The sequence below is a fragment of the Lissotriton vulgaris genome, chromosome 1_2 (genome assembly GCF_964263255.1).
Source record: "Lissotriton vulgaris chromosome 1_2, aLisVul1.2, whole genome shotgun sequence".
NCBI lineage: Eukaryota > Metazoa > Chordata > Amphibia > Caudata > Salamandridae > Lissotriton > Lissotriton vulgaris.
Genome location: NC_141686.1, coordinates 43,299,239 through 43,317,269, shown reverse-complemented (window position 1 = coordinate 43,317,269; position 18,031 = coordinate 43,299,239). Strand labels below are relative to the sequence as shown.

Below are 18,031 nucleotides of genomic sequence, written 5' to 3'. Positions count from 1 at the left end.
AATAAAAAAATGTCAGGTATATAAGATGGAGAAAACTATCATGCACTACATGCAGTTTGTTCACGAAAGAAATGCACATTCCCTACCTGAACAAGAGCATAGAAGATTTTTAGGATCTGTTTTTGGAGCAAACCAGAGTATGGTGAAGCATCAGGAAGAAGCTGGATAATCTGCTGCAGAAGCCGGGGCAAGAAAATCTGCATGGCTGCTATTAGCGGCTCTCGCTCCTCAGCTTTCTTGTATCTTCAAGAAATATTACATTTAGGACTTCAGTTGGCTCAATAAAATGCAAATCAGAAACAGATAAGCTTGTATAAAAATTAATAAAACATGCTGGAATTGAAAGGAAAAAAGAAACGGATAAGCTTCAAAATCATGCACATCGATAGCAAGAAAAAGTGAGCATTGTTTAAAAATAAGTATAAAGCATCTTCAACCATCAAGGGCTAATTACATAAAAATAGAAACAGTAATATTAATGCTGCTTTAAGACTTCTTTGTTTGTGCACTCTGTAAACATCGGCTTATGAAAATCCAGCCTGAAACAGATTTATCAAGTCTGAGAGACCAAAATGCCAGCAATTCTGACAGCAAAAAATTAAGATAACAGAAGCTAAAGTATTTTTTTCTGAAGTAAATGTGCCGTTAAGTTAAATTACAACTGCTAAACCTTAATTCCCATGTACACTGGGCTCTGGTGTGGGTACAATCATTCACATTATATGTGATTGCCCCGTGTAAACCCCCCCCCTTCTGCCCCCCATCATCCCCCCAATCAAAAGATATTTGGAAGCTATTGACACAGAAAGGGAAGCTACCCTAGAAGTAGAAATCCCCTTTACACCACAATGTATCCTACAGGGAAGCCTGTGCAATGCAAAGCTTCTGCATGCTCAACTCCTGTTCTGCCATTTGGGGTTCTTGGTGGAGAAAAGAGATAATGCCCGTTTGCGGGGAGGGACTGTCACTCAGTCTACGACACAGTGGCACACAGGCATGGACATGTATATGGAGGCAGAGTAAATGGTTTACACTGGTAAGGGTGCCCCAAATACTTTAACAGAGTATGGGGCAAATGGAGAGAATTCTACAGACCTGGGTAGAGGAATAGTCTATCAGCATCCTGAGCTTCATGCTGAAGACGTGTCCGGGAGGGGATCCATCCAAAAATATGGAAGGGCAATTAAGGAGTACTGGTAGCTTAAAATAGTGCAGCAAGTGCAATGGCACAGAGGGCTACAGGTTTGAGAGGTCCACTGTGTCCTAGTTATGGCTGTTTTTTGCTACCCAACCAGGGACACTGGGGCATATTCTCCTATTGTGTATTAGGGGCCATGGTGCACTGGCGCCCTTCAAATGATCCAAAGTAGCATTCATACAAACCAATATCCCTTACTTAGCATTTCTGAAAGAATTCTGACAATCATCACTTGCATGCATGTAGTAGCCCTGCTAGCTCAAGTGCTAAAAGACGTTTTGGTGTGGCCAGAGTGGAAGACAAGGTATGGGAAAGTTGTTGATGCCAGAGTGCCCTGCTCTCTCCTATGCTTCTTTAGAGGTGAAAGAACTTGTTGCAGGAAACGATACAGCCATTGGCGTGGTCTGTTGTATAGTTGGCAGGGCTCAGGAGGCTAGGCCAAAAGTGGAATTATACACTTACACTAGAATCTCAGAAGTAAATGGTCTTCCCACCAAATGGCTGCTGCACAACTCTATTTGCATTTCCATGGGCCTTGCCTGGATTTCCCATAAGAAACCTTTGTAGCACTTTCAAGTATGTTGTTATAAGACTAAACTAGATCTCATGAACCATACTACTGCATCCAGGCCTGTACACGCAGATTGCTTTCTGCATCTTTATACATACAAAAAGTGATGAGAGGAATGCTCGCATATTGTCTAAACCACTGGTAATAGCTTTGTTATAGGATCCAACCTATATTTCACTGACGGAAGGCCAAAACCAGTCTGGAGACGTTCTCAAAAGGCAGAGCAGGAGGGACTGTTCCCATGAGGAGCAACATTAGTACTGATTTGTATAAGAAGGGTCAATGTCGAAAGTGGCACAAAGAGAGAAAAACAAGGAGTTGGAATGGTACCAAAAGACTGCCAGTGGTTTAGACTATTTGTGGGAATTCCTTTCATCACCTTTTGCGTGTTTGGTCCATCTTTGCCATCTCTATAAAGTTCAGAGAATGGACCGAGCAGATGCCGTAACTGGATATGGCTCGCACTTTATGTCCCAAAGCGCATGTGTGAATAACACAAGTTCAACCAGGTGGGGTTACAGGCTCCAAAGAGTCAAGCTGACAGAGACGAAGAATGTGGCGCTCAGACCCTCCAATCTTTTTGACTACCATCCTCTGCAGTCCATGGAAAAATGGTTGATTATTTGTAAGAAGATACCTGCATCACCAATTCTACAGATTCGACTCCCCTATAAACAAGCATTTACAATGCAATGGTTTTGTCTTTGGAAAAGTTAGAGCTATTGGCATTGTAAATGACAAAATTTGTATTTATGTGTTGGTTTTGAAAACAGATAAATAAATGGCATTGTCATTTACATTGCCATTAGCTTAATCTCTCGCAAATGTGAGACCTATTGTACCCTACGGCAAGCTCAGCAGACAGCAATTACTACCACACACACACACACCCACACCCAGAGCGCCACACACACACACACACCCAGAGCCACACACACACACCCACCCAGAGCCACACACACACACACACCCACCCAGAGCCACACACACACACACAGAGCCACACACCCAGAGCCACACACACACACACACCTACACACACACACACACACACACACACACAGAGCCACACACACACTCAGGAGAGCAAGCACAGCGAGGGGCCAGGGAAGCAAGCACAGCGAGGGGGCAGGGAAGCAAGCACAGCGAGGGGGCAGGGAAGCAAGCACAGCCAGGGGGCTCGGACAATGATGGACAGATCTCTCTTCCAATGGCTAGCCTCCATTTATGGAGCTAGCCAATGGGAGAGAGAGGTGGGACAAAGCCACATACTGTTCTAACATAAGATTTCGTCTGCGCGAACGCTGCTGCGCAGTAGACGCCAGGCAAAACCTACAAATGAGCTGATGGGATGCCCTGCAGACGCAGACAGCAACAATAGCCAGAGATACAAGCTTGACACACTGTAACTACCAGTGCAAGGCAATGAGAGACAAACAATATGTGAGAGATTTTGCTTTTCGGAGTAAAAAAAAAAATATATGAAAAAGTAAAATAATATTAGTAGTGGTTTGACCCATTCATGATACCAGGCATGGAATATTGCATTCTGGTTCTATCAGCCATTTTAGTCCCTGCAGATGATATCTATAGGGCACTATTATTTCACACAAAGCATAGTAGTAGCCGAAGTTGCTGTACTGCATTGGGTGAAAGGAAGAGGGCAGGACAGCAACATGTCCACAAACACAGGGTGCTCCAGCTCTCTTCCCAGGTGCTGTGCACACATGCTCTAATTTGCACCATGCAAAGGTGTGGAAATGTTCTCTGAGATATGTTTTGCACTGGCAGTGCAACACACAATGCTTAGACTGATTTAAAACGTTTCCCACATTGGAATGTGTGCTGTGCAGTGCAGCAGACATGCGAAGTTTGAAAAGTTTGGAGGAATAAAAACATTTCGACTATATTGCACCTTCCTCAAAGCAGCATATTTTTGGTTGCAAGCCCTGTTTACCAATGGTATTAGTGGTGAGTTTATAACGGGGTATACCCTAAGAACTCTCGGACCTGGGTCAGTTAAATAGATACTTATACAATGGTCAGGGTCTATTGATCAATTATAACATTAAATGTATTGTAGAAATATTTGCATTAGTGAATTATCAAGATTCCATCCGTGTAGTACAAAAGCATTTTATTTTAACATCTAGTAGCCTGGGTACATTCAAAAAGTACCAAAGGTAGTAAAAAACAAATTCAACATATGGAAAGTTCAATTACTTCATTGAGTCAAACACATACTGAAGGACACAAGTCTCAATTAAATTCATATATAGACTTTGTATGTTGGTTCATACATATTGTCTGCATTATGACATTTCAACGCGCTCAAAGTGACAAGGAAAAGAGGCAGTTAGGTGGGATGGGTGTGATGGGGTAAAGGTGAGGACTGGGAAAAAAGGTTGTTGTTGTGGAGAAGTGTGGCTCAGGGGTTAGAGGCGGCAGACCCGGAAGCTGAGATCGGCCCTGGACCAGGGTTCAATTCCCGACGGGGCTTGGGCTCAATAATTCCACGGACTCGATAATTCTCGCTCCGGTGCCTACTCGACTCACGGGTTCACACTCTGCGACTCTGGGCAATAGCTTGCTTAATCTCCACAACGGCCCCTCGCGGCGGGATGCCTGGCTTTCACCTTGGGAATGCCCAGAAATGGGTTATCTCGCAGGGGAATACCAGGACGGGTTCCCTAAGCAAGCGCCGGGAAACCCACTGCGGGTAGCTGTGCGCTATATAAGCTCAAATACATACCATATAACAATCACAGTGATAATCGGTGCGGCCTTTACAGACTAATTAAGTTCATTAGTTCCAATCAGCTCTTTAACATAGGATCTGTATTGCTCCATTAATTTCTCCTATGATTAGAGGGTAGGTATAATCTGGTCTACGTTTCGACCCCTGGTTTAAGGGTTGATTGAAGCCTCATGCTGGGGTCTTCTTCAGGACATAAGAGAACAGGAGCGCTTATTAATGGGCCGTTCAGTGGCCTTTAGTGTTGGACCATCTTTGGTTCCTCTGTGGGTGAATATAACTGGGACATCAAACGCTTTCCAATCAGTCTGTTTGGTATTTTAGTGTCCGGTTGAGACACTTCCAGGTGCGTGAATAAATCTCGCAGTCCACTTGATTTCGTGGAAGTTGCTCCGGAGCGTGTGCATTCATCTACGCTGCCTGTTCTCTTATGTCCTGAAGAAGACTTAGACATAGGAGCTTATAAGCTGTGTAAACATGGACCAACTGAACACTTAGACTCACTCCGATTCCTTTTTTTTCTCAAGTCTCAGGGATATTGAAAAGTAAAGAAATCGTAACTTGTTTCTTTTAAACAGGAAATAAAACCAAACTTACTCATATGTCTTTACAAGTTGGTATAGACAGAGCAAACTGCCAAGCCAGCTGCCACTGTTCTGTGACTGGAGATAAAAACCAATCTTGTCCACCACGGCTGTCCAGCGACCAGGAAAGTCATGCTTAATAATGGCCCGCAAGCACATAGTCAACTGAGACCTGGGGGGAGGGGAGGACAGAAAAAATATTCGATTAAAAACATAACTACAAACTCGATAAAAAGGTCACCGATGAGAAAAATGAATTTAAAGTGCATTTTGCTGGCATGAAATGACTCAAGATCTATGTTGTTATTCTTTTATATCTGGAACAGGCAACGTTACCTTACTGGTGCCGGACGGATCTTGAAAGGATACTTCTCACATGTAGACGTTCTACAATTAATTGGAAACAAACCCTGCATGCAGTTTCCCTACAATGCCAGGTATGGAAACAAAACACTTAGACCCCGATAAAGAGTTCAACTGAGAGAGTACTCTGTGGCAACAGCGACAGAGTACCATATCTGCCAAACTGAAGGACAGCCTGCTTCATTTAGAGTTGGGCACACTTTCAGCATGTCCATTATGGAGACTACTCTGTCTCCGTCACTTCTGATGGCCCAACAGAGTAATGGCCATCAGATGTTTTGACATTTAGCCTGCCATCAAATTTTGATCAGGCAGACAAATGACAAGTTTTCATTGCCTGTCACCGGCAGTTAAACCAATAGGTATGGGGCAGTGAAAACTGTTAAATTACCCCTTCATGCCAAGGGAGAAACTTCCATGGCGAAAGGTCACTGCTTTTTCATTTTCAATAAGAAAATCCTGCTTGTGAATTTTATTTGAGGGGGAGGGGGACGAGACATTTGATGAACGGCTCCGTTATGTTGATACAGCCATCTGTCAAACTTTCAATGCATTTACAAGAACCGCTGTCATGGCGGTACCTGGAAATGCAAGAGCCCAACGGATATCGCTAAATTTGGCAGACAGAAAACCCTTGGCATGGTGGAAGCAAAGTACTTACTACATAATATGTCTGCCAAACTCAAAATCAGGCTTTAGTCTGCATAATAAACAATAGTACTGAAACCCAGTCCAAACTGTGTTCCCTCAAATGTCAGTTACAAAGTCACTTATTTTCTTGTTTCACACTTATTGCCACATGTTTGCTCCTTCAATTGAGCACAAATGGGTGGACGGCACAGTGAGTCCTACCAGGATTCAACCTTATGACCAGTACATCATACACAGTTACTTGCAAGGAAGCACATAACTCATTCATAAAAATGACACGCATATGACCATTTAAACTCACATTTTACATTTGTTACATCCAGTTCTTGGCGATTTCTCGCTTGGCTAATATAGATGCATGGTCTTGAAACTTCTCGGTAACTTATGCTTTGGCCGTGTGTGGAATCCAGCACAGTAAGCAGTGGACTAGTGTGTGCGGTATTTCTTTATCTACAACAGTTCCTACCGTGTTTACCACCTCCTCCCAAAAGGTCCTGAGGCCAGGACAATCCCAGAACATGTGCAGTATATGTGCCTCACTGTCCCCGCATCTAGGGCAAGCCACTTCATCTGTTTGGAAGTATTGTCTAATTGGTGCAGGTGTGAGGTACACCCTATGCAAAATACAATAGTTTATCAGCTTAAACCGCACTTTCCTGGATACCCCACGGGTCCCCTCCTCGATGAATCCCTATTTTTCCTCTAGAATCGGTACTCCCAGATACTCTACCCACTAAAGCAGCAAGCTATGAAATGAAAGTGGATTTGTAGAGCGCATGGCTGCCCGAGAGCGTCCCAGCGCTATAGAACAAAGAGTGCCAAGGACAGTACCAGCGTCTAGGGGTCCTGGGGGAACAGAAAGGTTTTGAGGAACTTTCGGAACTTCGGATAGCTCGGCTCAATCCGAATCCTGGGTGGAAGAGCATTCCACAGGGTTGCTGAGTTCACTGAAAAGCGGCGACCCCTAGTTCGAGTCCGCCTTACTCTCTGAACAATGGCCAAATTGCCATGATCGGAACGAAGCGATCTAGTGGCCTTGTATGGGCGGAGAAGATGCCCTAAAATGGGGGGTCCGTTCCCCTGCAGGGACTTCTGAGCAATACATAAGGACTTAAATTTGAACCTTTCACGAATTGGTAACCGGTGGAGGGCTTTGAGTGCAGGTCTGGCTGACGATCTGCGGGAAGTGCCAGTAAGCAGTCTCGCTGCCGAGTTCTGGACTCATTGGAGAATATTAATTTTAGATTCGGGGGCCGCCAAGGAAAGGGCATTACTGTAATCCAGTCTTGATAGGCTCAGTCCCTGAATAAGTAGTCTCCTCAAGTGCTCTGGCAATAGGGGAAGAATCTTACGAGCAGAGCGAAGTAGCCCTATACAGATGCCCGCTGTCTTTTTTGCTTGGGTCCTAAATGTAACATCCTGCTCCAACCATACCCCCAGGCTTTTTAATTCATTCTTTGGGGTGGGTGCAGGTCCCAGACAGGCGGGCCAGATGGAATTAGGTAAGGATGTTATATGGTGGCCTAGCAGCATAAGCTCTGTTTTAGCTCTATTCAATTTTAGACCTGAGACATTCATCCAGGAGTGGATTTCTGAGAGACAAGAGTGAAGATTTTACGCGCAGTGTTTTTCTTCTGAGAGCGAGACGACAAGTTGGGTGTCGTCGGCGTAGGTGACTACTTTAATCCCAAATGAATTCACCACATCATCCAGGGGGGGCCATATAAGCATTGAATAAGGTAGGGCTCAATGATGAGCCCTGTGGGACCCCACACTCGAAGGGGGTTAATTTGGAGCGTTCTGCACCTTCCCAGACCTGGAAGGTCTGATTCTCCAAAAAAGATGTGAGCCATCGCCGCGCTGTACCTGACACTCCTAAATTGCTCAGACGATGGATTAAGATCTTATGGTCCACCGTGTCGAAACCTGCGCTTAGATCCAGGAGGACCACCATCGTTGATCCCCCTGAATCCAAGATGCACCTTGCCTCCTCCACGACTGCTAATAAGGCAGACTCTGTTCCCTGCCCTGGGCGGAAACCTGTCTGGGTGTTGCGAAGCAGCTTATTACTTTCTAAGAAAGATGAAAGCTGCTGATTGGCTATTTTTTCCGCCATCTTGCTGATACCCGGCAGCAACGAAATTGGTCGGAAGTTAGCCAACCCGGCGGGATCGAGCTCTGGTTTTTTAAGGAGCGCTTTGACCATGGCCCGCTTCCAGCTGGGCGGGACAGTTCCCTGAGTCAAGGAGGCATTAAGAAGGTCTGTGATTATTGGGGCAATGGTGGCAGCTACCCGATTCATAATATGCATGGGAGCAGGGTCATTGGGAGAGCCACTCTTTACGGTATGCAGAATTTTTAGGAGGTCGTCCTTTGAAATCGGGGAAAACGAGTCAAAGCGAGGGCCGGAAGGAGGGGCCAAAGAGTGAGCCAGGTCAAAGGATTTGTCGTTCTGCGGCAGAGTTTTTAATATGTTTTGAATTTTGCTTTCAAAGAAAGCGGCAAATTGATTGCACCTAGCTTCCGATGCCACTTGCACCGTCGGGGGCTTGGTGCTTTGAGGAGGTCTTTAACAATCTTAAATGTCTCTCTAGATGAACTAGAAGAGGTTCTGATTTTCTCCTCGTAGTAAGTGGCTTGAGACAATTTCCGGATGATTTGTAGGTCCTCATGGCAGCTCTATACTCAAATTTATTGTGGGAGATCCAATCTTTTCTCCAAGTGCGTTTGGCTTTCTTGCATATTTTCCTTAATTCTCGAAGTTCAGAGATGTACCAAGGAGTCAGGATTCGAAAGGGGAAATGTCTGCTCCAGTCTGTGAGTTCAGCTTCCCAAAGGGAGTTTGGACCATACTCTCTCTAAAGTGTGTGGGGCCTGTATCTGTGGAAGGTCAGTATTAATTTGCCACTCAAATGGGACCAAAAAATGGTCAGACCAAGGTAGAGGGAGGGGGGTCTTGATACCAAATGTGAAACATTCGTGAATATGGGGTCAAGAAGATGCCCTTTAATATGGGTGGTATCTTTATTTTTTTGCTCCAGCTCCATGGATTTTAACTCGAGCTTAAGATCCATAGCCCCCTTATCACATGGGTCATTAAATTAAAATTTAAATCCCCCAGTAGGATAAAATTGGATGCAACCGAGGCTAAGGCAATGGTGTTCTCTAAGAGTGATCCTGCAAATTGACCAGGACTGCCCGGAGGGTGATTTATTAGTAGGCCTGATAGTGATTTCGCTGACAGCCATGTCTCCGTTAGAAACAATAAATCCAGTTTCAAATCTTGAATCAGTAGATTGATTTTGACGGCATATGCATGGGTGTCTGGATATCACGCCCTGTAAATACAGGAGACCGTTTTAATTCTACCTGCCGACAAGGCCATATATCTACAGCAGTCCAGTGACCTAGGCTCTGTGGACCCAGTGATCCAGTGTTTCTTGAACACCGCAGTGAGGGCTCTGTGCAGCAAGAAGTGGCCTCGAGGGAGGTCAACCTCCTTACTGAAGTCCTCAAAAGGGAGTATCTGTAGGTCTCGGAATAGGTCACCTACTACAGTCGCTCCAGCTTTACTCCAGTCGTCCAGTACCGCCTACCTCCCGCCATGTGGTAGGTACTTCAGCATGTCCATTGGTAAGTCTGGGGAGTAGCGAATTCTGTAACGGGCGCGCTGCAACCATGTGTTGCAACACCGTGCCACGGTATTTGTCTCTAAGGTTTAGTCGCCTATTATCACAATAATGGACTCATAAGGACTCATAAGGAGTTTAGCATGACTAATCAATAAAATGCCCAAGGCCATCATACCAAATTCGTAGTATTTTTTTTAAAAAAGTCTGCTAAAGTGGGAACCATGTCGAGAATTGCCAGGGTCCAATACCAGTGAGATAAACCTTTACCACTTCCAAACTCTGGATTATTCCCAAATAATTATATATAAGCTTGTTACATTTCTGGGCCAGCAACCTCTATGGACCAGACAGGATCAGATGTTACGCCATCATAAATAGGGGCAGAGGGACGCGTCTTCAGAAAGTTGACTCTTTCCCTGCCAGCTCCCCGTAGTAGGAATTGGCTAATGAAAACCAGCATTGAAAAGTCTACCATTGTGAGGAGAAAATAACTTTGTTGGAATCCTTGTTTGATGCATGCAGGTTGCCTGAGGCCTGAAAGGCCAGGCTTTGTATGTGAAAACAGCTTGTTATCAAACAGTGACCCTGATGGTGGAGAAACCCCCTCCCTGCATACTGAAAATTAGCTTCTCCTTCTGAGAGAGATGGGGATGTTGGATTTGCACCATTTTATAAGCTACTGTGAGAAAGTGGACTTATGGTTTGTGATGTAGTGTGTACCTATAAACATCCACATAGAAAACCACAAGGTCTAAGATAGACAATGTATGCATATAAACTAAAAACACGCTATAAAAATACATAAAACGAAAGCAGTACATTATCATATAGTTATTTGTATACATACAATAAAATCAGCATTTACACTGCAATCACAATTGAAGGCATTTGGACATAAAACAATGGTGCACGAGTGCATGTAAAGGTGGACACCTAGGTAAACCATGCACAAAAGCACAACATGGTGGTAGTGTTCACAGGCGGACTAGGGAGATGGCCCAACCACTCAAAAGGGGACTTCCATGGGTAGGAAGGTATATCCTACATTCTGGCAGAGAAACCAGTATAATGGCAACAGGGCTGACACCTTTTGACAAAAACGCACATTCTACCAGCAAGGGTGAATGGGGAAGAGGCGCTCTACAAGGGGATGGAATCAATTTAGTCGCATCAGAACAGAGTATCCGTATGAAAGAGGAGCCAAGGGAACAAAGATCCTATCACAAAAGGTGACCTATTTTAGGAACAGAGTCAGCCTTCTTGAACTACTTATATAAAAAGACTTCCTCTCTTCTCCCTAAAGAAGCAGAGGAAAGGACAGGCTACATCTCACATGCACTCTTTTCTTTAAAACAGACAAGTGGCATTTAGGTGGAGGACCTGGGGCACAAAGAGAGAGGGAGGGAAACACCATCCTTAGGTGGAAAAGAAATGGATCAACTAGTAACATCCTAACTTTTTTTTTTTAACTGCAGATCAATTAATACTTTCTTTTACATCAGCCATCTGCGCAGGAAGTGACGTCACTGGATTTCCCATCATCCGTCTGCACAGGAAGTGACATCCCTGGATTTCCCCTCTTAGACCTGCTTCATGGCTGCCACAGGATGGCAGCGCGCAGTGGCTGCGTCACCGGCAAGCCCGTCTGCGTCCAGCGCCAGGAATCCTGATATTCCCCACTACTGCCACTACCAAGAGACCCTTCTCACTCTCAATAGACTGCTGCCACACCACATCACACAACACCGTGGAATCATTCACCTTTGTTTCCTTCAAGTTTTCATGCACACACCCAACACTCCACACTGACAGCGCTCAACACCCCACTCTCTGACATTCACTGTTCTGCAAACACCCACACAAAACTTCAGACTTGCATGCATGCCCCTCAACACCCGCTCATTCACCAAACAAACCAGAGATCTGCGACCTACTTTTCCTCATGGAAACCTGGCAGAACCATGCAACAGCTCTGAACTTTACAACATCAAACCACCCCAACCCCACCCCTCCAGCTACAAAAATTGCCAGACAAGACAGACTTCACAAGCCTGGAGTCAGAATAGCCATCTTCCAGAAGAACTCCATGAGCTGCACCACATCCACAATCTCACCATTCCCCAACATGGCACACCTGTCGTTCAAACTGAATGTCACAGCCAACTTCAACCTAAGTGGCACTCTCATCTACAGGCCACCAGGACCGTGCATCAACTTCACCGACACCATAACAGACTTTTTTGCACCACTCTTCTAGCAATTACAACTTACTCTGAGACCTGAACTTCCACCTGCAAGACCATGGCAAACCCAACTCAAGAGAACTCATTAAAGACCTTGTAAGCTTGGGTCTCATCCAACGAGTAAAGGGACCTACATACATGGCCGGACACTTCCTGGACTCTATTTTCACCAACTTCCACAATCTCAGAGTATACAAGCCCACACCAGTCCCTTAGACAAGACCATGCCTTCATCAAGTTCAGCATCACTGTCCAGGTCCAACACACACACGCCACAGCCAAACCAGCCTGCCGAAACTGGAACAGCATCACTGACGTGGACTTGAACATAGCAACACCCACAGACCCAAACACAGCAACAGTCGCACCACAGCCATCACCAATTTCAGCAATTGAATCACCTGTTGCACGGACTCCCTGCCCTCCCCCCTCAAACCCAGCAGTACAACAAGATCCAGGCCCTGGGCCAGTTGGTACACGGAGTAAGTCAGACTAATGAAATGCCACTGCAAATAACTGTAGCTCACACGGAGGATGAGCCAGAACAATGCAAACAAGTGCACATTCCAGTCAACCCTAAGATGCTACCACCAAATGATCCAAACCACCAAACGCACCACTCTGGCAGACCGCATCAATGCCAGCCCTAACAGAAGCAAAGACAAATTTGCCAAAGATTTCACCTCACTATCAGCCACCTCCAACTCAATCGCCCCCTCACAGGACCTCTGCAGCAATATCTCTCAATTCCTCTGCAGTAAAATCACAGCCATTTACAGCAACTTCAGCCCACAACCAGATCTAATAGACATCAAAAAAACCTCTAGATCTTATCCAAAGAACCAACCCTAACCACATGGCTTGTCATCACTCCAGAAGAAACTGTTGCCGCCATGAAGTCCATCCATTTAGGGGCCCCAGTCTAAGTCTATAGTGACTTTGAAAAGATACCCCTCTAGGCTTTTTGAATATTTTCAATCATTCCTTATACTGGAACTTTTGTTCTACAGCTGGGGAGGTTGCACCCTCTTAGGGTGAGGAGTACAGCTGCATCCAGTTGTGGTCGGAAGATGGTTAGTATGAGTTTTCATATTGTGAGACCCTCTCTAGGGGTGGAAGGTGGTAATTTTACAAGTGTGCATTTACGAAAGTGATTCATACGCGGTATGCTATGCTAAATATGATTTCTCAGGGTACGTTGCAAGCATCCTTTGTGAGTGGGATTATAATTGCATAGAGTTGGAATTATTAATGTGATGCACTTTAGGGGCTGTGACTGAATTGTGTTATTCATGCTAACAGTTATGATGAGTACACTGCACTCCTAGTCATGCTTAGACATTTTTCTTGCTAATGCTTTAATTGAATACTGAGACTGTCAACTACTCTTGATTAAAGTTTGTATGCTTCATTGCCAATACTAGATGCTCTCAGTCAGGGTTATATATAATTATTGCATTTCTTCCCAACATGAAATGCTTGTTGACATAAGGAGGTAGGCAGCCACTCGCTTGGTGCCAGTGGTAAGGGCCTCACTCCAAGTCATGATCAACCTCTGAAATTAAGGGACTATATAATGTTTGCACATGCGAGTTGTGGTATTAGACACTCCTCCCTTGGGAGAGGTAAGACTGTTTATGCAATGTTATCCAAAAGTAATCCCATCAGCGTGTGTATATTTATAAATTGCTGCATAGTAGTCCGTAGCATGTGTGTGCAATAAAATTATTTTTTCAGAATTAAAAGCACAGACTGCACAAGCCTTTATTGAGTGTTATTATTGTGTATCTGTGAATGGAGATTACTAGCCCACACCACCTCCATTGAGTGAGCCTTGGACTACTCTGCAACACTACCCTATAAGAGTCAAGTGCTACAATGTTGTGTTTGGTTCCCAGTAGACGACAAATGTAGACCCATCACTTGTGAAGGCCATACAAGTAATGCCTCATTTTATAACAGATGGGCATTGATGAAAGCTTTTCTGCTTAACGGCCAATGGTATAGATACAGAGGTACATTAGACACATGTATGCCACAGTGACATAATTGTAGTGCTGCCACCATAGACAGATGCTTGGTAAACATTCTTGGAGTAGACCTGATCCCAAAGACCAGCAAAGTGACTTAATAACCCTGTGGTTCTTCCAATGTACTAGATACATCTTTAAGTTGAGGGTCACTTTAAAGCCTCCTTTTTGTGTAGAAGAGCTGTCACTTTGAAATACAAAGTCTAAACGCATCTGTTGAAAAATAAAAACCAAAGATCTATAATCAGTCTGAGCGCTTCATTTTCCTTGAGAATAAGGATGTAAATCCTTTTCCATTTATGAGAATAGCACCTTTTCAATTGTGCCTTTTTTCCATATAGGAGATGACGTCCTCCAAGTAGCTGAAAGTAATCTTGAAGGACACTGACTTTAAATCTTGTCAGCTTAATTTCTACCTAGTTTGGAAATTTGAATACAGCCTAAAAACAGGACGATGGTTTCAAGATTTCTTGGGGTTTGTGAGGCAGGAATAACCTGGAATTGTTGTTGAATGCGCTGTGTACAATAAACAGCCATATTGCCTTCTGCATACTAAGCAATTCATGGTCCAAGGTGTAGTGTCAACCATATTTCCCTTATATTCAGCTTCTGAAGAGCCTCACAGCCAAAAGAGGACTTACTGTGCTGCGTCCAAGGTAAGCAATGCTGTAGACTTTAAACAATTTTTACAACTTGGGCTCGGTCCGCCATGCACATCGGCAGACCTGTTACTACGTCGCTACAGCTAACCTCAACCTCCTTTTTTTATGTCTGGGTTTTGTCAAAGTGGACACTGATGAACCCAGAGCAGGACAGTTCCTATAATGGTACACTGTTGTGTGTCCTGAGAAGGAAGTCCAGGAGTATGTGCGACTCTCAAGCAGTCCCGAGGAGAAGTCTGGTTGTTACCTGGCTCGGTTGCATCCAGATAGATGGGTGCTGACCACTGCATTAATTGTTTTTGTAAATCACCAGAACACCAGCCCCGGACCGCAGAAGGCACATGAAGCAAATCCACAAGAGGAAACACTTTAGGGTATGGCTTAGATTAATGGTGGAGGTGTGGATATCCTTGCCTTCTGATCACAGAAGTTAGAGAGGGAATGAGAGCACAGGTGAGTACCAACTGGTGAAGTTCAGAAATTAGAGTAGAGATGGAGCTGAGAACCTGGTCCCCCTCAGACCTGTGGAGAGCCTTGCATCGCAAAAAGCAAAACTCCAAGAGCCTCAGAGTGAAGCTGGATTTCTCTCGACAACAGCGTTCTCCTACTCTAATCCAGACTGGAAGAATATGAAGAAGCAAACCTCAGGATGATACAGATGACTCAGATCCTTAACACTGGACTCCTTGAGGAGTGTCTGTAACACGTGTAGCCCACAGGATGGTCAAAATAGAAATGCGTTTACGAGATATTGTCTCAAGACAGATAGTTCTTAAGGATGTTTCACACAGCCACACTGGTCTCAAGTAAGGCATAACCAATAAAGTAGTCTCCCGAGGGTAGGGTGGCTCAATATCGGACTAGAGGAAACAGAACAAAGACCCATAATGCTTTGTTGTGATTTGGCTTTACAAGCCTGATCTCCTTACAAATGTTACCTTCTTTTTTAATATGCTTTAGATGTGAAAAGATCACTTAGTACCATATTAGTCCAAGTCTTATGGCTTATTACTTTTTTATTCTGAAAGGCGCTCACACATGGATGTGTTCCATAGTACATTCTCCAACAGGTTGGGTAGAGGACCTTCATATGTCGAAAATGACCTTATGGTCAGTACTGGTGGGAAGTGCTAATCCAGCCACCAGATAGCAAATCCAAATACCTAAATGTGGCTACTTCAGTCTCGTTAGGAAGTCCACTATCTCCTGGGATACAAGTTCCTTCTTCGATATAAACAAAAGATACTTTCTCAGCTACCTTAGATGAATTCAAGTCAGTCCCTGAGAACTGCAAGTTATATTTAATTCGCAGCTTTACCCCTGCTATTCACAGCATGCATAGCAGAGGGGAAAACATTTGTGCATTTAGCCAGTTATAGGCAAAAACAAAGTAAATATCACATTCTTCCAGGAAGGTGAAAAAGAGAACGAATGAACCGCACTACCCAAACACGGAGCACAAAGGAAGCAAAGAACTGTAGTCTACCAGAACAAATAAAAAGATAGAAGGCGGTGGGGATGGTAGGAGACAGAATGATAGCGGTGGGGATCGCATGTGCTACAGAGCCAAAAAGAGTTCTATAAAAATATTTTAAAGTGAAAGCGCTCTTTTTCAGAAGCTTTCTCATATTCTCTGTGGCTCACAAGTCCTTAAATGTGCAAAACACATCAATGTCAATGTCAGAGTACCTAGGAGGGAAGTAATGACTGCTATGGTTCACCTTAATTTCTCATCCCAACAGCTGGTTAACAGTTAGGTATTACACAAAAACAGTCCATTTAAACTCAATAGCCTTTTAGAATATAATTTATTTTACTAAAACTCAGTTGAAGTGTAGGCCTATATAGGGGAAGAGTCTTCATTAGCTTAGAAATTCATCATACATTAACTGGTAAATACAATTAACTCCCACACTCAATTTATAAGTCCTCTACATTTTATTTGTATTTATATGAAAAGTTTTATAAAGCGCAAACCAGAGCCTTATGGGTATCAGAGCGCTGTACAGTTGTGGTGAAAGCACGAATAAAACAAAACACAATGTTACAAAAGGTGTGGTTGAGTCCACACAACGACCAGCAAAGAGGGAAACAATCAAGGTCAGGGGTTGAAGAGATGGCCCGCCCTGAACATTATCAGAATTGCCATAGAGCAAGATACCCATTTAACAGACAAGCATACAATAAATTGTAACAACGATCAATCAATCAATCAAAGCATTTATATAGCGCACTACTCACCCGGAGGGTCTCAAGGCGCTTGGGGGGGGGGGGGGGGGGGGGGGGGGGGGGTCCGCTACTGCTCGAACAGCCAGGTCTTGAGCTGCTTCCTGAAGGCGAGGTGGTCTTGGGTCAGGCGGAGGTGGGTCGGGAGGGAGTTCCAGGTCTTGGCGGCCAGGTAGGAGAAGGACCTTCCTCCTGTGGTGGCTCTTCGGATGCGGGGGACGGCGGCAAGGGCATGGCTGGTCGATCGAAGCTGGCGTGTGGGAGTGTAGAAGTTGAGGCGGCTTTTGAGGTATCTTGGGCCTTGGTTGTGTAGGGCTTTGTGTGCGTGGGTGAGGAGACGGAAGGTGATTCTCTTGTTGACCGGGAGCCAGTGCAGGTCTCTCAGGTGTCCGGAAATGTGGCTGTGTCGGGGGATGTCGAGGATGAGTCTTGCTGAGGCGTTCTGGATCCGCTGGAGTCTCTTCTGGAGTTTGGCGGTGGTTCCGGCGTAGAGGGAGTTGCCGTAGTCCAGTCGGCTGGTGACAAGGGCCTGGGTGACCGTCTTCCTGGTCTCGGTGGGGATCCACCGGAAGATCTTACGTAGCATGCGCAGGATGTTGAAGCACGACGAGGAGACGGCATTGACTTGTCTGGTCATGGAGAGGGAGGAGTCCAGGATGAAGCCCAGGTTGCGTGCGTGGTCTGTGGGTTTGGGTGCGCTGCCCAGGGCGGTGGGCCACCAGGAGTCGTCCCAGGTGGAGGGAGAAGAGCCCAGGATGAGGACTTCCGTCTTGTCTGAGTTCAGTTTCAGGCGGCTGTTCATCATCCACTCGGCTACGTCTGTCATCCCTTCGTGTAGGTTGGCTCTGGCGGTGGCGGGGAAGTTGGTGAGGGAGAGGATCAGCTGGGTGTCGTCGGCGTAAGAGATGATGTTGAGGTTGTGTTGGCGTGCGATGGCCGCGAGGGGGCTCATGTAGACATTGAAGAGGGTGAGGCTAAGCGAGGAGCCTTGAGGAACGCCGCAGATGACTTCGGTGGCTTCTGATCTGAACGGGGGGAGGCGGACTCTTTGTGTCCTTCCGGCGAGGAAGGAGATGATCCATTCTAGTGCCTTCTCTTGGATTCCGACGTTGCTGA

General features: G+C 45.2%; 1 protein-coding gene across 2 annotated transcripts in view; it reads right to left on the bottom strand.

The window, feature by feature from the left end:
* IPO8 (importin 8) overlaps positions 1-18,031 on the bottom strand; it is a 672,931-nt gene that overhangs the window by 544,066 nt on the left and 110,834 nt on the right. For both annotated transcript variants that reach the window (XM_086952791.1, XM_086952792.1), the window contains 2 exons: positions 5,122-5,280; positions 87-243 (listed from right to left, as the gene is read on the bottom strand). In XM_086952791.1, the coding sequence (XP_086808917.1) occupies positions 87-243; positions 5,122-5,280 (316 nt within the window). The remainder of the gene's footprint in view (positions 1-86; positions 244-5,121; positions 5,281-18,031) is intronic.